The sequence below is a fragment of the Saccostrea echinata genome, unplaced genomic scaffold, assembly GCF_033153115.1.
Source record: "Saccostrea echinata isolate AGI-Se365-2 ecotype Australia unplaced genomic scaffold, CSIRO_AGI_Sech_v1 ptg000002l, whole genome shotgun sequence".
NCBI lineage: Eukaryota > Metazoa > Mollusca > Bivalvia > Ostreida > Ostreidae > Saccostrea > Saccostrea echinata.
The window spans coordinates 10,529,889-10,556,717 of record NW_026889751.1 but is presented as its reverse complement, the minus strand read 5'-3'; the positions used below and the strand labels follow the sequence as shown (position 1 = coordinate 10,556,717).

The following is a 26,829-nucleotide window of genomic DNA, read 5'->3' as shown; positions in this document are numbered from 1 at the left end:
AGTCTCCTTTGAGGATAAAGACTAACTTCAAGATTAAAACACAATTTAACACAAAGGGTGAGGTTTTTAGTTTCCAAACAAAATTTTGTAACAGATGGATATAATCAAAACAATCAAAAAAGTTTTTTAGTTTGAACTTCTTGGCAAATGTTTACCTCTGTAGAAGGACAATTAGGTTGAAGTATTTACATGTAGTAGGAATATGTATTGTAATGCTACAGGTATAGTATTATAGTAGCACAACGTTATGATGAGCTTGGATAAAACTATTGATTCTGGAAACATCAACGTCATAATAAAATTTATATGGAAGACCCCTTATGCCTTTTTTCTCTAATTAAAAATAACTACCAAATCTGGCAATTTTCAAAAACTTGAAAATGAATCACCTTTTCTGCACATGCCCGCCATAAGACAGCGCTGGTAACGACAATATTGGCAGCGAATACGGCCTTGTTTGGCGATGTCGCAGTTGCCATTACATTGACAGGTGAAAGTGGGCTCACCATCTTTTGTGCATCTTATGTAAAAACTCTGAAAATAAAGCAGAAAAAAATTAAACAAGAGGTCTTTTGACAACGTAATGCATATGAAATAGCATATAATACAATTAATTATAATACTTTTATACATGTACTCCTTAAGTTATGCTCATGGCCATAATGTATGATTACATCTATTTTTTTTTTTTTTAAATTAAAGTTATGTCTTGTAAATCACAATATTTTCATGAGACTTTAGTGGGACAGCAACATTATATTTGTCATACTCATACATGATATCATTTAAGTCAAAGTGAATTTTTCAAATGATGAATTACTGGAGTTTTCTCATTAATACTGGCAGGAGCTTAAGTTTTGCATATAAAGTAAAACCTACAAAATTTAAGAATTTTTTTGAGGAAAAAAAATTAAGATTTCCTAATAGTATTTTAGAAACATGGCTTACAATTTTTACAAATGAGTGAAATGAATACTTTGATGACTCATGCATTGTTTTTTTTTATATGAGATGACAAAAAGCTTAACTGGCATAAGAGTAACATTTATCTTTTTTTTTAATTTCACTGCAGTCTTCAGTTGAAGAATATATGTCAAAAGACCAATTTTCACTTTACCCAGGATTCTCAATTTATAATTCTCTTAGTTCATGTTTAATATAAAGTTTACACTGACAGCAGCCATTTTGAACGGTGACAAAATAACCCCTAGATGCTATTATCAATTGTTTTCTATAAAATATGGAGGGGGTGCATTGAAACAAAGAAAAATATGAGAGATAAAAGTTACTACTTCATATGAAAAAAATATTCCAGAAAGGCAGTGAAATGAGCTCTTTGAATGTCAATTTTCTTTAAATATTCCATGTTCAAGTTTTGTGAATATTAAATTTAATGCTTTTCATTAAAAATACTGGATAAAAGATTCCTATGAAGATTTAATAATGCTAAATAATTGCATTATGTATAATAGGGAAAAAATGTAATTGGCCAGACAAGGATTCAAACCCTTAACACTGGTCAGGTGCTCTACCAACTGAGCTATCTGGCCACCATTAATTGACTACCACAATCCTCCCTCCAAAAAAATCTTCACCCCCAAAACACTAACCCAGGTTCATCTCTAGCAGGTCTTTCACCTGTCACTTCCTGGGTATAGCACAGTACGAAATGTAACAAGAAGGGAGAAAATGTGTCCTACCATGAACTAGGCCACCTTTCAAATCCTAGCCCCCTGAACTTTATAGACAGATACTTTATCAACTGAGTTATCTCGCCCGGGGCAATCAAGCCTACCTGCATCTTTAAAACTATCAACATTTTGTTACTACTTATAGAAGCAAGATTGTTCAGAATGTTAAGCCCTTTCATATCAAGAAAAATGGACTTTCTTAGCTGACCTCACAATATCAATAAATGCTGTTCAAGTTTTTTTTTTTTTTTAATTGATCCACCAGTTTTATAATGCATGTTTATATACAATGCACTAAAACCTGCCTCTTTGGGTCATACCCCCAGGACACAAATGATAAAAGCAGAGGGCGTAGCTAGAAAATTTTTCCAGACACCATTTTCCCCAGAAAATTGAACAAAATGGAAATATACTAGAAAATTTTTCAGACACCATTTTCCCAGAAATTTGAACAAAAAAGAAATGTTCTAAATTTTCTCTAAAAAACCAATCCTTATTGTGGTACTCCACCAGAGAAGAATGATTGACCTTGATCTGGGTACAGAAGTTATTCAGGATAACATTAGTAAACTTATAGATACAAATATTTTGACCTTTTATCACTTTCTTTGAATACCAATGAAAGAGGCATTTAATAGGTTCTCTGAACCACAGTGCAATGAGCTAAAAACAGCTACTTCTTGTTTGGTTATTTTATCCATTTAAATTACCTGCTCTTTAATGAGAACAGTTAGGGATTTTAAAAAAAGTTTGAAGGATAAATACTAGTACATGTATGTCTTTTTAAAGCCAAAGAAATCGGTCAAATTTAAATGAAGAAATATAAGCATGTGAAGACATGTAGGCTACTTGTTTATCTGACAGCTATGGAGAATTTCTGTGTTGATGTGAATTTTTTTGTTCCGTTCTTTGAATATTGATGTTTGCAGACTCACTGATGCATGGCATTAGAATCTATAGTTACCACACTCCTAATGTGTGCAAGCCAACAAAGTAATTGTCATAATGGCTATATAATCAGTGAATACTGCAGCTTCAAATGGAAACCCTCATAATGCAAAAAACAACATTTATCGATTTTTTCAAAGCAAAAGCTACTTTTTTTCAGCGTTGTTAATTGTTGGAATAGTTAAAGACAAACATTTGCATTGGTACTGAGAAGTCAGGAACAGTGCAGCTAGTGTACCTGTAATTCAACTCGATGTTAAATTACGAAATCCTCAAAAGAGCTAGAATTTTAAATATTCCCTATTTAATCTAATAATTGCAATCTAAAAGAAATAAGTCTCCATCTAAACCCTTTAAGTAACTGTTGTCATAAGACAAGAGTCAACTACCAGGAAAAGCTCATCTTTCAGCAAGGAAAGTTCAAGATTTATCACGTAAAGACATCAAAACCGAATTCAATTTAAAAGTCTTGAATTATTTCTGAATGTCTGCTATCTTCTTGATCCTTGATTAAGTGAGCTAGATAGGAAGGTGTGCCAGTTAAAAAAAATGAATTAAAGTTTTCACTTAAAAAAACATGAAAGTTCTAAAAAAAAAATTTTAATTTAATGTTGAAACTGTACTGGTATAAACTTTATGGTAACTTAAGGTCAAGCTCCTCTGAAGGGGTACGGAATCTAGTACAAAAGTTAATCAAAAGTTCAAAGGCTTTATGAGGAGATCTTTTAAGCAAAATTTTAATTAAGCTAACATGCTCTCAATACAAGTAGCTAAACTACCTCCTTAGATAATTTTCTAAGATACAAATTGAATAAATTTTTATGAATATATTGTTTTGTTATTGCATGAATGCATCAGATTATAATCAATATATTATAGGGATGGCAATCAAATACAGAATTGCTAATCGGTTTACCGAAAGACGTTCCAACCGATTAATGGTTAATCGTATCAAAATACACATTTTCTTAGTTTTTTAATTCCCCGGTAGCTCTAGGAAAAAAAAAAACAAAAAAAAAATAAATATATATAATTTTCATATAAACATAAGAAGACTAAAAAAAGATTTTAGAAGTTAGAAACATTCTTTTTACTTTGATGAGGAAACTACAGTTGACAAGAAAAAATTAAGAAGACCCATGAAACATGCCTGAGAAACAGATATCACACAAATTCCTTCTGCATCGTACATCGTTACCATGTTTAAACTGTAATTAACACTTCACAAACTGACCAAATCTCCCCCCCCCCCCCCCAATCTCGATCCAAAGAGCTATCGTTACCACCAAATCAGCTTAAATAGATACCAAATCAAAAAACACTAAATTATCAACGTTTATACAAAAATTTCTTTTCTAAAGATAAATTTAAAGAAAATTGCGTACAAATTTACAAATATTTTAATTTTTCCAACTAACCAATAACAGATTTTCTGACTGATTACCATCGTTTCGACAGAGTATTCAGTTAACCAGTTACAAATTCCCATCCTTAATATACAATCATTCTTTTTCAATAGTATTAGCAGTAAAACAATTTTACATTGTATACTAGCTGGTACCTCATAATATTATCTTATTTTCTTTAGCATAAAAAAAGTTATTCTATATTCTTACTTTAACTTTTCATCAATTGCTATTCATAAACCTAACAAGGAACTAACGTTTTAGTGGCAAATTATTTTCCATGCTTGCTTCGTTTAGTTTGAAGTTTTTTTTTTTAAAAAGGAAGTCTTATTTACCTCCTAAATTGGAGAGTCTCATTGTATTGCGGTATTGGAATACATGAAAGCTTGTACTATATGTAAATCACCATATTTTTGTGACACCTTATTTTCACAAGATGGTAATACACGAATTGCATTTATAACCGAGACAAAATTTTCATGAATTCGTGTTATTGTTCTACATATTGTGATTAAAACAATTATACGTGAGAATGAAATTTTCGCAGCAGACTTCCTAGAATAATTAAGCAAAAATAAAGTTCTTATGATTTAAAAGTGATTAACAGTATACACTGCCTTAAACAATAAGCGCAGCAAATACTAGCTTGCATTACTATAAGTGAAAAAACTGGTATACAGTTGAACTTTGATATCTTGATCAAACACCGATATCTAGAATACCAGGGATAAGTGAGTTTGCAGTCCCAACTATTTTTTCTTTATGCTTTTTACCCTCAATATCTTGAATCCTTGGATATCTTGAAGTTTAATCTTAGTCCAGTTAAGGTAATGAGATAACGAGGTTTGACTGTTACATATTTTAATTCATTTTGGGCACCTATCTAGTGCAGGGATTCCAGGTTCGAACCTTGGTCCAGCCATACATTTTCTTCCTTCCTGTTCCAACGATTTAACCCATTTACTATAAAATATTAAATTAAATATTTATCACCTAAAACTTATTCATGATAATCATATTTTTGGAAGAAATTTTTCTTAAATTATATCACTGCATGAGCTGAGCTCTTGTGATCTCCCTAAAAAGGTACATCCATCACATCTGAATTTCGTCTTTTCAGACAAATTTTCACGCCAAGTTGCAGTTAAATAATTAATTGTCATAAATGTCATTGCAAGAATACAGCTGCACCATTCAAAGAGAACATTTTGACATATTTTAAAGGTCAGTGTGATTAATGACTGGAAAATAGCCAAGCACCCCTGCCTGGAATTATTTATGGATTTGATAATCTTGCATGAAAAAAATATTGAAGAAAAAACCCAACAAGCCATGAAGAAAAAGCTCATAAAATTCTATCTATCTTTCAAAAGAAATGAATATGAAGTAAAATAGTTTCTTAAAATAAATTACGCTGATCGAATATTTAAGAGCTGATGACCTCAAGTTCATTGCAATAAAAAATAGGAAATGAGTGATTTTTGTTGTTGAATAACAGGGTAATATTGACACAGAAAAAGGACATTTTTCCATTGCCTGGGTGTTGAAAATATACAAACACACAAAAATGAAATATGCTGTAAGACTGATCCCCGATTAAATATCGCAAGAGTAAAATCAACATCTGATTAAAAAATCCTGCTAAAACACATAGAAACAGAGAAATCTGTTTAGTCAAGAACACATGTGACACAATGTCTTGTAGAATACAGACTGTATTATAGATACATTACCTTGCAAGGTAGACAGACAAGAGCTCCGAAGTAGTAGCCACTAGCCCGCTCCCCGCACACCACGCAGATTTTGAAATCCTTGTCATCCTCAGGGGTACAGTCGTCTGGTCTCTCTAATTTAATATCAGTGGGAAAAGCCACATCGTCATCTAATCTAGAGGGCAGACCATAAGGACCTGTAGAAAATACAAGAGGCCCTTAGAACGTGGTGCACATTTTTTACACTTTCATAAATATGTACAATGTCATGAAAGTTTATTAGTGACCATAAAACAATGATTTTTGTTCACTTAGTAATTAGAGCTGAAGAGCAAAATGCCTAAAATGTACACAAAAAATGATGGACTACATAAAAATCTGTTCTAAACTTGTCAGTTTGCAATCTCTGTTGCTTACACTTTTATAAAAGACTGTTCTCTGAATCAACTGTAACTACATGCACCTCACACATTGGATACATATCTAATGAAAAGTCTGTGAAAGTCTTATAAAAGAAAAGAATGCACATAATTTACTGTAAACCAACTTTTATTCGCATGCGAAAAATATTCGCAAGTTTCGCGACCTACTTTAACTCATAAATATTAATAGCCGCGAACATTTTATTTTGCTTTGTATTTGCAGAGAATGTTTCCTCAGTCACAAAACTTAATCGCCACGAATTGATTTCAAACTGACGAATTGTGAAATAAAAGATGACGCGAAAAATAGTTGGTTTACGGTATTATTTAAATATCCTTTCAATATCAGTCTTGGTAGCCTAGTGTAGAAAGTACCTGACTTACATCATGCGAGGGTACCAGGTTTGATACCTAGAAATGCCACACTTTTTTCCTCTTAAAATATAACTTAATAACATTTTCTAAGTCATGCACCAAGAGGAATGGGAGGGAGATCTTGTACATAAAATAAAAACTTGAATTCTCAAAGTGATTTGAAACTTTTCATTCCCGAAAAATAATGGTGCACTCAAACAAAAGAATGATGTCACAAGTCGATTTTAAGAGGCTGCATGCACATGCAATTTCTTTGCTTTCAGATGTGATAAAACTGAGCATTGCTGCACAATCGATAAGGGCTGATTACAATAAAACCAAATCCAAATTGAACAAATGCAAGGCAAGACTGCAGATTTGATTTCTTGGATGAGAATCATTTTGGTATCTTTAATTTGAAAAAAAAAATGTTTTCACTCAAAATCGAAGTGAAACCTCCTTTTTGATTTTTTTCCCCCTCCATTTTATACAATCAAATTCTGTACTTTGAACACGAAGGTAAAACAATTTTGATCTCATATTAAATGGTATGTTTATATTGGTAATTGCCATCTTAGAATAATACTCAATTCATAATTTATTAATATATGAGTCATTCCAAAAATATACAATGTATAGAGACGTTTGTCATAACTCTTTTATTAAGGTATATCATAACCAAATTGGTAGACATATTTTAACAATAAATTCAAATTTAGTGTTATTTTTATTATTTCAGATGCCAAATTGTTTTGTATTGACAGGCGCAGATCATCAGATCAAACTCCACGCTTCGCATCTCGTTTGATCCAATGATCCGCACCTGTCAACTTGACGTGATCCAGCTCTTCGCATCGTTACTGTTATAATAATGTATGTATTGCACTCAGGAAAACTCTAAAACAAACAACAGTATGAGTAAGCCGTGCATTTGTGTATAAATGGCAAAGACAGTTTCTTAGTGGTAAAGACTTTGAATCTGGTGATGGGCAGCCTGAGAGGAAATAGATTATGGGTATAAATCTTATCAAAAGTTAGTTACATCAAGGAAAGTGATGGCACAGTGAAAATACTGACAAACTAACTTATGCTATTTGAACATTTGTTAGCAAACTAAGTGTCAAATGTTACAGAGATGTTTTTAATGAGCGGGTAAGGCGCTATAGACTGGATGAGAAACGTAGATGGAAAGTATTTTGGAAAAATTTTCATGACATTTTTTGACATTAAAATGTTGTTAAGAGTGCTCCATGGTGATAAAGAAATGTTCATTTTAAATTGAGTAACTTGAGTTCCATTTATTCAAATGGAATGAAACTTCACACATCAACAAAATAAAATTAAATAACAAAATTATGAAAATAATTATGTAGATCTTAAATTTTGTGAAAAGAATATGGTGAAGAGTCGCATCGTCTAGGTATTTTTTTGAATGACCCTCATACAATATTTTTATTCTTTTCTGGTGAGAAAAAAACCTCTAATACATTGTATATATATATATATATGCATCTACAATGATCTTTTCTGTCCACATATTCATCTTTAACTATAAAATGTTCCAAATTAGAGCATTATGTTTGGAACTGCAAATCATTAAAAAATTGCCATAGTTTAATTGAACTCCATGAATTTCTCATGTCATAGTTAAATGACGTTTAATAATTTTGGTCCTCTATTATAGAGGTCCCCTGGCACGTGACATCATGTACACAAAAATATAATCAGCTTTAAAATTTAAAAATTTGACACTTCCACACTCATTGTATACATTTGTGTAATTTTGATCGACTTAAAAAAAAAACAACTAGTGAGGCAGACAAACTCATTACTGCATTTAGTCCTTTTAAATAAAAATTTTTTTTTTCTCTAATTCGCTTGTTTGTAAGCGACATTGTATACTCCTACAACTTACTTATTATGTATTTACTTGAAGGTGTGTAAAATTTCCTCTGACTCACTATTTATTATTCGTTTGTGTCATTTTTTTTTATCCGCGGCATATTTCAAGGCTGTGGTCTAGCTGCCTCACTTTATTTTTTTGTCAATAGTTTAATTCATATTCAAGATAAATATTATTATCATGTATTTTTTTCTGCTATTCTAATTTTATTTCATTGAGCAGTAGGACTTATGATATACATACATTGTGAACAGATTTTGAACTCAGACTGGAATTTCCAGCAGACTATTGAAATGTAAGCGTTAGTTTTCATGATAAGAATCTGGCTATCCTGCCTCAAAATAGAAACTTCCAATGACAACATACAAGGAATATTGTATGGGGTCGTTCCTCTGTTAGACACACAAATTAAAAACCCCCAGTCTCAACATGAATACAAACCCTGAGCATTACACCCTTAACATGATATTCTATACCAAACTTCAATTTACTTTGACCCTGCCATTTAATCAAATACGGAAAATCCTATCACCAAAGCATTAATCAATAAAATTCATGAAACTATTGATACTTTATCTAGCAGTTGTATGAGAGAGTTTTACACTCGCTGTTCCACCATATTGATTCATATCTTATCTATTGCTAATAAATTTAATTATTTTAATGGTTACCTGTGAAATTTTTTTTTCTAGTTTTGAAACCTGAAGAAACTTGCCATTGAAATAATCTATAACCTGAAGTTCTTTCCATTTCCCATTCCCCATCAATCTCTACATATTCATACACATAAGGCATAATTTAAAATATATAGCACATCAAAAATTTATGAAGAATTTCACTTTCCCACCTTTGCTTTATTTGTGCTTTCCTCTAGCTTAATTTATCTATGAGAAATGTTTTATTTTTCAAATTTTCTGTATAACAGGAAAGGGGAAAATTTATGGCTGGCCCAGGAATTGAACCATTGACCCCTGCATCAATAGTCCAACCACTGAGCTACCCAGGCCAATATCCACAGTCCATAGAGCCAAATCACCACATTCCTCCCTCCTTAAATCACACATTCAATGATCTTTAGTGCCTTGCAAAACTTTCACCTGCGAGTCAATGGTACCAAATGTAACCAGAAAGAAATTTTTTGGGGGCTGGCCTAGGAATCGAACCCGTGAGCCATTCATTACTAGTCAGGTGGTCTAACCACTGAGCTATCTAAACCACTAACCATCTGCAATCTCTACATTTTGAAGTTGTAGTCTGAAAATGAATTTACTGCTTTAGTCCATGTGACTTTTAACCAAATAACCACGGTTCAATTTAAGGCCACATACCTTATCATCTGGATATTAACAATTTCTTCTCAAGTACATGTATATATTAATGCTTTATAGCACCAAATATATTATGAACAAGTGATCAAGAAGTTCTTTAAGAGTTTATCTGTATTCCAAACGATATGATGTGAACCCAAAGCATTGATGTTTTCTGCATTTATTATCATATTTTATGAATAAGGACAGAATCTAATTATTCAATTTAAACACATAGTGGACAAGAGCCTCTAGAGTTAAATAACTTTCCACAACTTCAGAAACCTATCATAAAACCTATATATATTTTAAAAATAACATGGTTGAAATATTTTAAAGAGTGTTTTTAAGTTTTTTTCTTCTATTGATGATAGAGAGACTTTGGATTTATATATATTTATAAATAAATTTTCTTCAACTGTTTAAAGAAATTAAATCTCAACATTTCATTGGCAATTACATTGACCAGTGATCAAAAAAACCTTCAGCTCAAGGAAGACAATGTTATCAAGGTCTGATGAGGGATTTAGGGAGAGGGCTACAATAGACTGAACCTGCTGCCCGATCCCATTCACTTATGTGAATTTTTTTTGTTTAAATTAAGGTCTGATGAAATGTTCCTCATCCCTAAGAATTTGTGACTGAAGTATTCCTAATTCAACAAGAATTTCTCACAAACAATTAGGGGTACATTACCAGACATTTCTGAAAGATTCCAGAAAATAGTACTTCCTAAAATATAGGCAGATTAGAAATCACTTGGATGGCTGAAATCACAATTTCTCATGTTTATTCTTTGGTCACCATGACCAAAAAAGATGTGAAAGTAACATGTCATCAGACCTTACATTATTTCATTCCACTGAGAAGTTTCTGAATTTATTTTTAGCATTTGATTGCTGATTGACCTTGACCTTTCACAGATGTCCTTGAGAGAATCAGTTTTATTAAAATTAGATCTTCCATCCACTCCCCATTTTTTTTTATACGTCGCAACATATAAAAAAAACCAGGGAGGGGATAGAAGATCTAATTTTAATTAGATTGTGAGAGAATATGATGAGATACATTTGAGGTCTTGGAAAACAATGTTTTGAGATATATACGCATTGTATTACAAACGTGTTTGCACCAGGGTTTGGAAAGTCATGACCAACATATTTTATTGAGATGTTCTGTTGTGTAATATTGTGCTCTATTTGGCACTTCCATTGAGTAGGCGGGTAGACCACAACTAATGAACCTGTAGCTATTTACGGCCCAAATGGCAGGAAATATATGCTTTGATGTCAGATCAATATAAAGAAAATTACGACTGTTTCAGATCTGTTCAACTTAAAATTAAAGTAATCTGCGTATCAATGTTGAACTTCTACTAAAACTTGCAATTACGTAAAACTTTTAAAGATACATAATTTTAAATAAAAAATTGATCAAAACTGAATGCTTACGTTGAATTTAGACACTGTAAAATTTATTAATCACAGGATGTTGATTATTGTTTTTACACTTAAAACACTGAAAAATTACTGTAGCTAGATCCCGAAATTTTTGAGACACCTTTTTTTTTTGCAAAATAGTTAATTGGTATTAAGCAAGAAAAATTTTATCATTAATTTTGGTTTTTATTACATATATTCATAAATGAGAATGAAATTTTCCAGAGCTGATAGTCTCCTGACTAATAACGCAAATATTAAGTTAATTCTCACAAATAAAAAGTGATTTACGTTATGTAGATGAAGTCTTTGACAACAGTGTAGCTCATTATACTGACCTACATTAGATATACTGTGAGAAATAAACCGATGCTTGGGTTAAAATATTTTAATGAAACTTAAAATTACATTTTATTTAAGAACTTCGTTATATTGTTATACAGTTAAACTTTGTTATTTTGAACTTCGATATCTTGAATACCATGGATATGCCAAAGTGAGTTTATATAAAGTCCCAATCACATTCTCTTTATGTATATTTTAACCTTGATATCTGCATGGAATCATCAGATATCTCACATTTTTTTTCTTGGTCCCATTGGGTTCGAGATATAGAGGTTTTGACTGTACATATAGTAGAATTATCAATAAAATGACACATAAAAACATTTTTCTTTTTCACTAGCAAATCTTAATAACTTATCACATATGTAGCTCACAAAAATAATTTACAGATCCACTGATTATTGTGATCTTTTATATTACAGTCAAACCTCAGTAGCTCAAACTTAATGGGACTGAGAAAAAGCTTCAAGATATCAAAGGATTTGAGATAGTGAGGGTAAAATACTTGAGGAATAAATGGTTGGGCCTTCCAAATCAATTTGACATATCCATGGTTACCGTTTTGGTGTTCAAGATACCAAAGTTAAACTGTAGTTCATTTTGAAACTACATGTCTCATATAGGTAAAAAAAATGTTTGCTACATGTACATGTAATTAATTAATTAATAAATAACATATATATTTTGTAAAGTGCATACATACTAAGTTTTTAGAACTTTTGCCCAATGCAATTTATAAAAATTCATAGACAATAAAATATAATATTCAAACTTTGAATGAAAGAATTATGAATCACGGCTTGTTTCATCAGCCACTTGCCAATATTGATTAAGGTAATTTAATACATCCATTACACAACAACACAACAATTCATAATTGTAGATCATTATTCTTTGTAATTGATCCTCATTTGATAAAGAAAGAAGTTTATATTTTGTGTGACAATTTCATTGCTATTTTATAATTATAAGCACCTATGTTACAATTTTATCAGAAATCTGAATTAATTGTGACAAAACCTAGCTCTGTTGTGTAAAAACTGTAAAGCCAGAAACTAAGGGGAAAAAACTAATACCGGTATATGAGAAATTTTATTTTTGAACACTAGGTCAATGTATTACAGAGGTCATGTTGGCACATAATGCATTCTGATAAAGTGCTTAAAATACAGTTCAACTTTCGTATCTTGAACATTGATATCTTAAATACCATGGATATATCGAAGAAATTTGGAAGCCCCAACCACTTTTTGTCTATGTATTTTACCCTCATTATCTCAAACCCATGGATATTTTGGAGTTTTTCCTCCATCCCATCAAGTTCAAGATAACAAAGTTTGACTGTAGAATAAAGATTCAATGAGAAAAAAGTTCTAGCCCAGACTATAGTGTCCCTGCCAAGAAAGCAAATAATTTGGCTTAGAAGTCAACAGTCAAATTAATATATGGATACATGTGTATGCAAAGGTTAAAAGAAAAAAAATCTATACCCAAGACAGACTTATTTGCGTAAAATACAGTATTTTGATACCAAGAGCAATGTAATTTGTGGGTCATGATGAGACCTAATTAGCAAATTGTCATAAGATGATGTACCACCATACAAAACATCAAAAACTATAAAGGTATAATGAAGTTATAAACAGGACTGCATAAAATTAAAAACAAGATTGAGAACTTAAGATTCCAGAGTACAATACGTTTTCCTAATTGTAAAAGGGTTTAGATTAAGAAACCTTCATTGTTTATCCCAATTTAGTATACATTTGTACAATTTTTTTTTTGGTGTCTTTCTGTTTTGTGTTCTTTTTTTAAATTTTTATTTTGGTTTTAATTTTTATAAAGATGGCCACTTCTTCAAGTGTGAAAGCATCGAGTATTTTTTCTTTTTAGATTTTTTTTTTTCAATATGGATGAAATCGGAATTATTTAAAAAAAAAAATGAACAAAGCTAGAAAGATAGAATGAATGAATGTTCTTGAATACTCAACATTATAAGTACTAAATAAACCTGAGCAACGAGTTCTCCTGATGATGACATAACTCAGTTGGGTTATTTAGGTACTCTTGACTGAAATATGTTTCTCCTTCATTTTGTATATAAATTTTTTTTAGAGAATCCTGCCTAATTTATCAAAAAATTATCTTTGTTGCATTTCAGTTTTATATATATTTAAAAAAATACGAAAGGAGATGTGACATTATCTAATAAAATGTCATGTGTCATTGATATTCAAAATACCGGTCTATAACATTTACATTTAGACAAAAAAGTCTAAACAGACACATAGAAAATATTCAGTAAAATATCTAATAAGAAATAGAAGTTTTTTTTGTGCTGAACAAATTCTGAAAAAAGCTTGAGTCATGTAAAAATATCTACTAGGCGAAATCAGATATCATTAAATTAATTAAAATTATATATATCTTATCTAACTTAGGTTAACACATACTGTCACAAACCAAAAATATAATGAAACAACCTTTTTCACAGTTTAGACATGTTTTTTCTAGCAATTGATTACCCTGCCCTTCCTTTTGATATTGACTGAATGGTGAATATCCAATAAACAAACACTAATCAAACAACGAAAATACCTGAGAAGTAGGAACAGGAGAAGGAACTGCGTTTCCTGGGGAAGTAGTACGGAGCGAAGTAATGAGAGTGAAGAGAGGCAAGGCCACCATGATGGTAGCCTCCTGTCCAAATAGGTTGCTGTACTAAACAGTCCATTGTCATGATTTCAGTTTTTGTCCAGCCAGCTAAAATACTTAATGTTGCATGGCCGTCGTCCCGCGTTTAACTCTTTCAACTACAACGTCAATATTAAATGGCTCTACCTGGCTACCTATACATTCTATCTACCCGAGTTCTCAGTGTGAGGGGCCCAAAGAGGGGGGAATTTTACTGATTATATTTAAATGTTTAATATTTAAAACTTGTTCAAATCTGTTGTGTTGTTAGCATAGCTTCACACCAATTACAGTTTTATTCTGAAATTCTTGATTTATTTTCTTTTCTACAACACCATAACTTATTGATGGAAAATAATTTTTTTTACCCCTTTTCAGTGTATTGTGTATAGAATGAAGTCATTACATTGGGTTTAGGTTGTAAAGGGTCACGTGATCAAAATTAAAAATGTAGATTACAGTACACAATGAAGGCATTTAGCCACCACAGTGTGTCCCCTCTAACGGCAGTGTATTGGACGAAACAATAGACTCTATGTCCTCTCCATACCCAGGCAAAAAGATCAGCTATATGATAATGATTTAGAACTGGCACCCAGTCAAGTCTTTTAAAATTCTGTCTTATATGAAGCAGAAAAAAAATCTATTATGACTGAGAACAAACACAGTGGATATTATTAGTTCTAATACGGAAATATTATGAATAGAAGGCATTGCTTTGACTATGAGCAACAGAAAAACATTTATCTTTGCGGATTAGTTGTACATCAGGATTTTAAAGCATGTCACACCCATTATAACTACATGCAGTTTCATGTTGACTTTCCAAGACTTAAATTAGAAGCAAAATTTTGTGATTAAAGGCATAAATTTAACACTCTGCATATATAACAATATATCTATAGAAATGTTGCTTTCATTCCTTCATTTAGAACATCTTCACTCTAGTTGTATAGGCCTATAATCCCAAATCCAGAAAATCATAATTTTGTAAGGAAAGTCTTTTTAATATTTCATTAAATTTATATTCAGTTAATCCCTAATAGATGAGCTAGACCTCAAACAAACTTGGAATCTTGAAAAATTTTGATTTTTTTTTTCAATCAAAACTGAAATAAAGTGAATGTTTTGATGGTTAATCATAGAAGTTATCAATGTTCTAATAGATTTAATAAGCTCTGACAAAGAAGGCATCGATATACATGTACAGCAGAACTTTGGAATCTTGAACATGGATATCTCGAATACCATGCATGGATAAGTTGAAGTGATTGGGAAGTCCTTACCATATATCTTTTAGTATTTTACCCTTGATATCTCAAACCCTTGGATATCTCAAAGTTTTTTCTCGATCCCATTGAGTTCATGAAAATGAGGTTTGACTGTACTTTGAAATACAGCATATTTATACAAAGCATCCATATATGTACTATAAAAAACTTTGTCGTACCATTTTGCAAAGAATCTGCGATAACAGGAAATAAAACAACATTTCCTATTTCTTAATATACATAACTTTGACCCTCTATTGCAACACCATTATCGCCGGAGGGTGGGTAAAAATCTGAACAAACTTAAATCTTACAAACTGATTTGATCTACACAATATGGAGATGTTTGAAAAATAACAAATGACTTAAATTGAAACCCCACTGTTCTTGAGAAAAAAATTTTAAAATCTTTTTTAAGTATGTTACTATCTAAATCTGACTCTCTATTGGTCCAGTAGTTCTTGAGAAGAATATTTTTAAATAACCCCAAACTATTTTATGTATTTCGATCTTTATCATTTCCATTAAAAAGGGCAGGGTCCTTAAACTAACCAAAAATACTTTGTGCTAATGGTTGAAATTGGCCTAGTGGTTCTGGAGAAGTTGACCATGTGAAAAATGACAAATGACAGACAGGCACCAGACACTTTTTGACCAGAAAAGTTCACTTTCAACAACCTTTGGGTCAGGCCATCCTTAAAAATTTGTTTGTTTGCCCTCTCCCGACCAACTGACTAAAAATGGCATGACTCAAAACTTTTTTAGCCTCCAGGAACATTTTTTTTTTTTTATGCATTCCAAAGGTTTCTCATCCCATTATTAACTATTTCAACTGCATATTCACAAGTGTTCTTTAGAAACAAAAAATTTTCCCCCTACCTACCTACCCAATTTTTACCCTGAGTCGGAAGAGGGCAAGCAAACATTGTTTTAAAGATGGCTTCATTGCTAAGCTAAAGATAATGTATGCTCTGAGTAACCAAGTAAACATACTAGGTCAGTTGCAACATCTATACAAGGGGCATAAGCTTACAGAATATATAAAAATAGTAGCGATACAAGTGATACAGCAGACTTTCAAAATTGGCAGTTAATGTAGTCCATCTTATTAATGATATATATACAGTTGAACTTCAGTAACTCGAACACTGATATCTCGAATACCATGGATATGTCAAAATGATCTGGAAGTCCCAACCACATATTCTTTAGGTATTTTACCCTCGATATCTCAAATTCTTAGATATCTCGAAGTTTTTTCTCTGTCCCATCGAGTTCAAGATAATGAGGTTTGACTGTATACATATATACATTAGTTCTCTGATACTGTAAACCAACTTTTATTCGCGACGACTTTATTTTGCGATTTACCATGGATAAACTAGTTTGTGGCAATTAATTTTCGCGATCAAGCCTTTTTTTGATCTGTTGTTAATAGAAAGAGAGACTTTAAGAACCGGTTCGCGGCGAGAAATATTTGCGATGACGAGGCTCTTGCGAACCTCACGAAAATTTCTTGCACGCGAATAAAAGTTGGTCTACAGTACATGTACTTCTTGTGACTAGAAAGAAATAGGCCTAAAAATGATGTCTTGAACCTTAAATTTAAAGATATACAGGTGGTCGAATCATGGACAGGTTGATACCAGTATATGTTGAACTGCTGTTAAGTCATATATAGTCTTTTTTTTCTTTGTTATTTTACTGTGTTTATACCATGCAATAAACTTTCCTCTGCAGAAAATCTGTTTTCAAAAGTTGAGTATTTCCAAGAGCCCAGGCCAATTTCTTTAAATCAAATAAACTCAGATAATTTTCAAAGTTTCATCAAAATACATTATAATTGTTTCAGTTCATAATTCTGATTTTTTTTTTCAAGTTGATGCAATTTAATTCTCTTGATTAATGATCACACACATTCTTCCATTCTGTATCATAACTGTTCACATCAAAATATGATCAAGCTATCTATAGAATATCAAAAGAATTTAAATCCTGGTCCTTCTGATAACTGGCACCTGCTGTATTTAAGGCATCATACTTGTGCCAAATACTGTCTTTGTCCGCTGTCATAAACCTCTGAGAATTCTGATATACATTCACTTAACATGTGCCACTACAATCATGTGCAAAAGAAGTACTGTAATAGGAGTTTTAGTAACTGGGATCTAGTCAACACTAAGTAAACTAAAAAAAATGAAATGAAAGATAAATTAACAAACAATCATTTACCTTCAGTAGATGAAGATGTGGGTTGTTCCTCTTTTCCTCCCATGCCTGGACTATCATCGGGGAGTACTATTGGCTTTTCTTTACTGGTACCATCAGCTTCTACAACACACAACAAATAATGCTACATTAATAATGAGAAAGAAGCACTTGAAAACACATTAATCAATTTTAGTGTCTGCAAGTTCTAATTCTAATATCATAAATCACTTTTTCAGTTTTCAATAAGGCTAAGTTTGTCAATGGAAAATTAAATACTCTCTATAAAAGTCATCTAGCTGATCAGTGCAAATTGGTTTATTATTATATCAAGATTCTTCGCTATTATGCTTGGACTGCTTAATCTCAAATATGATCACAACAAGGGAATGAAGCTTATGAGCTAGTTTTAGAAAGAATTGTAGACAAATTGTACATTTTGCTATATGTAATACAAGACGTGTTTGTGAAACAGTGATGTCCCAAATAGCAGCTCATGGCAAAGGTTAAAGTTTCTTCAATGCAAGTCAAACTCCAAGGTCAAGAGATTAAAAATGTTGGTACCCAAAGGAAGGTCTCTATCACAAGGAATACACCTGTAAAATATGAAAGCCCTAGCACCAACCATTCAAAAGTTATGGTCAAGGTTAAAGTTTTTCATAAGTAGGTCAAACATCAAGGTCAAACGATCAAAATTTTGGTACCCAAGAGAAGGCCTTGTCAAAAGAAATACATCTGTGAAATATGAAATCCCTACCACCAAGTGTTGAAAAGTTATGGCCAAGGTTAAAGTTTTTCAAATGTGATTTTTCAAAATGGGTCAAACTCTAAGGTCAAGGACAAAGGATCAAAATTGTTGGTATATCTAAAGGAAGGCCTTGTTATATCACTAGAACCAACCATTAGAAAGTTATGGGCAACGTTAGAGTTTGCTAAAATTTTGCCAAAGTGGATCAAATTCCAAGGTCAAATATGGTGGTACCCAAAGAAACGTCTTGTCACAAGGAATACACCTGTGAACTATGAAAGTCCTAGCTCTAACCAATCAAAATTTATGGGTAATGTTAAATTAAAGTTTCTGCAGACAAACAGACAAAAAAATGGATGGACAGAGTAAAAAAATACTTTAAATGTCTTTAATTCTATGTGTTCAGTATTTCACGATTTCCTTTACTTGTACATTTCACGGTGGTTTTAATTTCATGGACATTAAAATTTTCTTTTTAAGATATTTGTAATTTTGAAAAAAAAAATTCTGGAAAACAAAGAAAGTTTTGTGGACTACATATAATACTTTAAGTAGGTTACTGTAAACAACCAATAATTTGTCATTATAAACTCGCAATTCCAAACTATTAGCAAATGGTTTACGCTTTTATTAATAGGGAAACTTGGTTTAGGTAGAGTATTTGTATTTAATAAATGAATACCAAATTGATATGTTAGACAATATTCACAATGGCTTAATATGTTCACGGAAAATTGTTTGATCACAAAAAATGGTGATATTAAAACCGTCGCAATGTATTCCACTTTTACAGAATGCCCCCAAATCTTTGTTTACAGGACCAAGTCACTAGAAACACTTGATCTTTATGAATCCCTCTCATAGACATTCTATAACACTATCTGCCATAAAATATCTAAAATTTTGTTGAAATATCTAAAATATTGAGACTGAGAAAGAACAAGTCCTCATCTATAGGAATTTTCAGAAGTAAAAATTCTCTTCCCAACCGTATTAAATTCTGAAAATTACTTAATAAGCCAAAAAAAAAAAAAAAAAGCAAATTCCACTTCCAAAATGTGAAAAAAACATCTTTTTCGTGGTGGTGAAGGGGTGGGGTCCACATTTTTTAGGGGGGGGGGGTCCATAGTCATTTCTTATTTGCTTCAGTATATACTTTTTATAACTCTACAAATTCCCAAGGGGGGGGGGGGGTGGACCCCCCACCCCACCCCCTCTAGAAACGTGCATGGTATACACAACTCTATATGGTTCAGTTAATAGATAAGAGTTTTAAAGGTAGAATAAATATGACCAATTTTCCCTACCCTTGAGCCTGAATCCTGAACCTACAGAATATGAATTTTACAAACTTGCTAAAGAGCTAAATGCTCATGAATAACAATAATTTTAACAATTTGCTGCTAGAAGTCCATGAGTCAAGAAGTTGTGAAATTGTGAAATGCATATTACATCCTCTGAGGCCAGGGTTCAGATCCAAGGATGGGGCTGAGTTGATCATAAACATGTACTGAAGAGATGTAATGTATTTTCAATATATTATGATCAACTTTAAAGCCTCATCCTTGGACCTGACCCCTGGAATCAGATAGGGGATATGATTTTAACAATTTTGGTAAAGAACAAAACAATGGAAAACTGGAGGCCAACACCATAAGGTTGAAAATGCAGAAGATTCCCATGTGTGGATACTGAACGTTATTCAATAGGATCTGTACCTGGTGTTGCATATTCTAAAAATGAATGACCAACTTAGATTGAACTGATGACAGACAAAAACAGGAAGGTACATGTACTTAAATCATAACCTCAGTAGAAACTAGTGAAAAACAAGTGACTCAGGGTGAGACACAAGCAAAACCAATGGTATACCTTAATTTGGTTTATAAAAGCTATACACTTATGATTTTAAGTCAATATAAGTCAAATAGATGGTCTACCTCTAAAAAGAAAATAAATTTGATTGACAGAATTACAAATGTTACATCACTTATACTGAATAATAGTATGTATCATGGACATTCACGAAATACAACTAGCCATCAATGTTTGCTTGCTTGTACTAAGAAAGATAATCCAAAAAAAAAAAAAATTAAAATTACTGGCTAGATGAATTTAGGGTACAATGTTTTGTAATACACCTGCTTATATATATATATATATATATATATATATATATATATATATATATATATATATATATATATATATATATATATATATATATATATATATATACATATATATATATATATATATAAATGACAGACAACAGAAAAAAAGAATATAATTTTAACATAATTACATGCAGTTCAATTTTACACAATTCCTCATAGTCCCTGGATTTGTTTTCTCTGCAGCATTTATCTAAGTAAATACATAAACGTTTTGTAGTACTATATTCACATGGGTTAACAATTTCTTTAATGGGATCAGTACCTCAGTATAATTTATCCTCAAAAATACTACAATATAGAAATCAAAGATTGTCATACACAGGACAGTAAAGTACAAAATGTTTTTCATTTTCAACCAATAATTTACAAGCATCGCATAAACGTTTTTCCTTAGGGATTATTGGTTTATAGTATCTACCTGTTCAATGAATAGTGAATGTGTACTGATTCTTAATTTTGTTAGCTGTGATCTTTCATGCTTTTTCAAGGGAAACTTTAAGTAAATCCTGCAATTTATTATCAGTACAGTTTCAGATTTTACTATAGAAATAAAGTTTTCCTGAGTTAATAAGAAGATGAGATTTTGCTCAATTGTTCAAACGTCACATCAACAAAAGTTTCAGTTAACTTAAAACCTCAAATCCTTATGGGAAATATTTAAAGAGGTCAAGTTCAGTTTTTGTTGAAGATTGAAAATCTTGCTTTGCCATGAAGTATGACCCTTTATCAGAGCTAACTCTTTGTCCTCTTTGAAAGCTGATACTAAAACTGCATTATTATATGTGGTTTTTGATTTTATATTTTTTAATCTGATATAATATTTAAACATGTTTTCATAACAAAAATAGGAAAGTGGATAAGAACCTAGTTCAGCATTGACTGCTAAATTTGATGCTTTTCTATGTACACCTACAATATCTTTGAGAATATGATATTGATTTTTTTTTTCAAATGGAAAACTTTCTGAAGATTTAATTATCTCAAGTAAAACTTGAACTGAAGGATTGTTATTTCCAGGTATACCGGGTACTTGATTTCGGTGCATATTAAATATGCCTTTTCAGCACGTTCTGAAAGTTGCTCAGAAGCAAACTTTAGTTTTCCATTTGATGTAAACATAAGTCCTAAATATTAATATTGATCTGTTGTAGGTACAATATGTTATGCTTACCCAAAATAAAATCAATACATATCATTCACTGATGCTTTTCTAGAGAAAATCATTGCATTGGTTTTTTCCATATTAACTTGTAACTACCAATCTGTACAATATTTTTCCATAGCATTCAGACAATGATGAAGCCCAGATGGAGATTCAGAAATTAATACATGTACTAAGATAATAATATTTTACACAAGTCTATTAATTAATCTCCTCTCTCTTAGAGACCCAACTTTCTTACCATATTACCTGAGGTGTGCGGAGTAGTCCACATTAATTTTTATTTGTAGTATTTGAAGTTTAAGAAATTTCTTATTGCTAAACATTGACGCATACAAATTCATTCAATAATAGCAGAAAAAAAATTGAAGATTTTTTTAAAAAGTACATTAATTACAATTATAGAAATTGCAAAAAATGTTGTCAAACAACGGCATCTTAGCATCCAAGCATGCTTTATTAATATATAAATAAAAATGCAAAAAGTGAAGTTATGTTTTCACACTATATTTGTTAGAAAAGTCATAGAAATTAATTTAAAATCATAGTAAAAATATGTGTAAAAATATTATGATATTATCGTGATATTTTTTGGAAAAATTGTGATATATCGTGATACAAAATATTTGGCGATACCCATCCCTAATATAAATGTTACAATTTTTTAATGGTAACCCATAATTTCAGTTGTATCTACATGCCACAGATTCAAGAAATCCTCCACAAGTGTTCACAAAACCATGCTTGTTTTACATGTATAATTCTTTACTCACAGTAGAAGAGTTTTGTCCTCATTGCAGAAACAAAGACCATTTTTCTCTGCTTGGTTATGGCTACAGAGGTCCATTATAGCTAATGGAAAAACTACAGTTTTTGTTTTTTTGTAATCTTCTGTATATTTTCTTGTCTTACATCCTATAAATAGTATTTAATGTACTGATACAGCTTAATATACTGCATAGGATTGATCAACATAAACAAGAGGCCCATGGGCCACAACGCTCACGTGATTAACTTTGGTCTTGCTGTTTTTCACCTGATTTCCCCCCTTGTAATACCTATTGTGCCCCCCCCTACCCCCAGGGATCATGATTTGAACAATTTAGAATCTACACTACCCCAGGATGCTTCCACATAAGTTTCAGCTTTTCTGGACCAGTGGTTCTTGAGAAGAAGGTTTTTAAAGATTTTATCTACATATTTCAATGTCAAACTAGGATTCCCCAGGGATCATGATTTGAACAATTTAGAATCTATACTACCCCAGGATGCTTCCACATAAGTTTCAGCTTTTCTTGCCCAGTAGTTCTTGACAAGAAGATTTTTAAAGATTTTTTCTACATAATTCAATGATAAACTTGGATTCCCTATTGTGGCCCTGCCCTACCCTCAAGGGTCATGATTTGAACAATTTAGAATCTACACTACCCCAGGATGCTTTTATAATTAATTAAAAGCTTTAATTTCAGCAGGAAAAAAATCAAATAAATACTACCATGAAATTTTACCTGGTTTCTGTAAATTGCCCTGCAAAGTCATATCAGTCAGGCATTTTTCTACAGTAGTTGTATCAACTGCTTGGTCTTTGTCCATGGTAGATAATGGCCAATATTTTCTCCACTGTTCACTGCCTTCTGAAACAACAATGACAAGATTGTTTGTGTACATAACCGAGTGTTCACTGAAGACTCACTCCTGTCCACTAAAAATAAAAGTTGTAGGCATGGATTGAACTTGCAGATCCCCCCTCTCTCTCTCTCTGTCTGTCTGTCTGTCTCTCTCTCTCTATATATACACATACACATATATATATATATATATAGAGAGAGAGAGAGAGAGAGAGAGAGAGATAAAATATATATATATATATATGTATCAATCAAAAAGATAAACAATTGTACTGCAGTATTTCCAACATTGATAACCCGAAAACCATGGATATGTCGAACTGAGTTTGAAGTCCCTACCACCTTTTCTTTAGATATTTTAACCTCAACATCCTCGAAATCCTGTGATGTCTCTAAGTTTCTTTGCTTGGTTCCATCGAGTTTGAGTTTTAAACAAAGTTTGACTGTATACAACTTTTGGTTGATTGAATATATTAATTCAATTTATAAATTAAGACAAAGGGATGGGCACAACTTTTAACATCTTATTAATCCCTCTCTCCAATGATGTTTGGTAAAGATCAAAAACAGACATTATAGTTAAGTGCTTCAAAAATTATAACTTTTTGATGATGGACTTTGAATCTTTCCATTACTTTCAGTACTTTGATTAGTGCATGCAGAATGATTTCATAACACGCATAGTAGTGAGAAAATTGAACTGTCTAGTGTATGTCATTGCACCTATTTTCAGGGTAGACAACTCTGTCTGTGTCCCTAATTGATTTCTTTTTCGGCTCTGGAAAAGCAAATACAGCAGACTAGTGTTTTGTTCACTTAGCTCCACTGAATAGCAATTATCGATTTCCAAAGATTGGTGTATTCTTTATGCTCTTTAGAATTTTTTTTTAAAAACATCTCAACATTTTCCCAAGATTTAACATTTCTTTTAAACACAACCTTGACTGTAATGATATATATGGCTATGACTTGGCTGTGTGTTAAAAGGGTGATTTTATGCTTGAATATATCAATGCAGACATGATATTAAAAAAAAAATTCTTGCGGGGCTGTAATTTAATTTCATGCTTTCTGTTCAAAAAGAGCACATTTGACCAAAATTTTACTGTATTTGTCCTGGTATAGTAAAAATGTACCTCAGTCAAAAGCAATTAAATTTCTGTAACCAGTGAATAAATTCCACTGACAACATGGACAATGGTATATCATTTTGGATATTGAAAACTGTCTTAAATATTAGGAGAATATGTTTCTTTTGCATTTTTAATTTTTGACAAGAAGTTGTACATTATGTCTAGTACATGGTCAAATAAAAAAACCCAGAAGTGTCTGATGAGCTCTACTGGTTTTTACTTAATTAACAAATGTATAGAAAGGTAGAACTTAGACTTGAAACTATGGCAACAGCAGAAAATAAAACATAGGTAATCAAAGATTAAAAAGCTCACCTCGACAAATGTTATTTATAAGTAAGGCAAATCTCGCATCATATTTTTTTTCTAGTTAGTGTATATCCCAAGATCAATATCCATGCAAGTTTGGTTTAAGTAGGACTTATAGTTACTTGTAAATAGACCTGGTCAAAAAACTTTTAACCTGTTTACTAATCAAGAAAATTTTGGTCAGTTCCAACATCCACAGCAAGTCTGGAAGTTTTCACCCTTAGATGCACATCTATGCAAGTTTAATAACAGATATATATCATAAGCTCATCTTGACTTCGTCAAGGTGAGCTAATAAAATATGATCCTTGGTTTAATCGAGTCAATTTTAATTGCAATTGGGCAAAAACTATTAACAGTAGGAGTAGCATTTTGAAAAAATTTCACTTTTCAATTTCACTTTACAACTTCACAATTTTAATTTTTAGTAAACATGGCAACACCGTTGATTAAAATAAAAAAAAACAACTGATAAAATGAATTATGTATCTTAGTGTAATCTACTTTTTACCAATTAAGTTATATAGAAATCAGACTGAAATCATGGGAGGAGTAGCATTTTGAAAGAATTTCACAGAAATTTCTATTTTTAGTGACAAAGGCAACACTGTTCATTGAAATCAAAAACAGATAGACAGAATTATGTTATTAAGTGTAGTCTACTTATGTACCAAGTTAATACATGTATACTGAAATTGGACCAAAATGCAGGAGGAGTAGCATTTTGAAAATTGTTTGCAGACAAACAGACAGCTAGACAGCTAGACTGACAGAAGACGGACACCTTACTAATCACTTAAGCTCTTCTGGTCTCTGACCAGTAGAGCTAAAAATAACCCATCCACCAATAATTTTAATTTTTTTTATGTATCAAAATAAAAAATATATATTTCTAATGCAGATATGTGTTTTCACTAATTCAAATAAATATATGTAAAATTAATAATCTACATAAAAATATAATTTAATAAATTTGATAAATATATAATTCTATACATTGCTGAAAATTGGTATGCATGTCCTTTATATCAGCTGATTATTTCGTGAAATGTTTCCTCCAATATCTGTGTTTTATAGATAAATGATGACAATGACCTCTTTGCACTAAGCTAGTTAAACAGCTGTTGAAATGTACACACAGTCATTTACTGAGGAGTAACTTATTATCAGAATAACATCACAAATGCAGAATTAAAGATAATATCATATTAAGTATTTCTTTAAGTACATGTACTTCTATCTGAGTGACTCAGTGGTGTCTTCATTCAATAACTCTAATTTGTAGGTTGATTACACTGGCAGAATGTTTAAATCTATTTCATGATTTAAACATAAATATCTTTTTTTTTCACCTATACATTTTATTTTAAAATTTATATTATTAAGATATATCTGATACTTTCCAGAGAAATTTGTGTGTGTGTGTGTTACATCTCTTCAAGTGAATAATTTAATAAAATTAATTTAAAAGTTAATTATCATTAACAAATATTTAAGATAAAAGCATGCAGAGAGTTTGGGGAATCAGACAGTTTTACCTAGAAATATATTTCTTTCCATGCTGATATTAATATAATTTTTATTGAATTTTTTCACATAAAATTAAAATTCATTGCTGTTGTAATAATTAAAGCATTTAATATTAACCCAAGGCTAAATCGATACCTTATCATTATTACGTTTATGATTGTATAATTTATGTTCATGTTATGCGCATATATATTCTAAATTTTATTTATATACAAGTATGTACATGTATTATATTGGTTCATTGGGCTAGGTGTTTTTATAATTAATCACATCAGTATAATAAATGATTTACATGCACTTAACTTACTAAATGATTAATTTTTAAATAATTTTTGTTCTTGTTTTTATTTTTTTTAATTTTTAAATACATGTATTTTATTTCTTGTTATTTTAAGTGCTTTTAATCAGAATTCTTTGATATTTGTCATGAAAATTTGAAGTT

General features: G+C 31.3%; 1 protein-coding gene across 2 annotated transcripts in view; it reads right to left on the bottom strand.

Annotated features, from left to right (window-relative positions):
• The window catches only part of LOC133172341 (uncharacterized), a 32,391-nt gene extending 9,008 nt beyond the window's left edge, over nt 1-23,383 (bottom strand). The window contains exons 1-4 of one of the 2 annotated variants that reach the window (XM_061307209.1): nt 23,296-23,383; nt 17,725-17,823; nt 5,779-5,954; nt 390-534 (exon numbers count right to left, since the gene is read on the bottom strand). In XM_061307209.1, the coding sequence (XP_061163193.1) occupies nt 390-534; nt 5,779-5,954; nt 17,725-17,823; nt 23,296-23,380 (505 nt within the window). In that variant the 5' untranslated portion in view covers nt 23,381-23,383. Of the gene's footprint in view, nt 1-389; nt 535-5,778; nt 5,955-14,125; nt 14,396-17,724; nt 17,824-23,295 lie in introns of those variants that run through there. The other variant, XM_061307217.1, reaches the window with a different exon arrangement.
• Between the last annotated feature and the right edge of the window lie 3,446 nt (nt 23,384-26,829).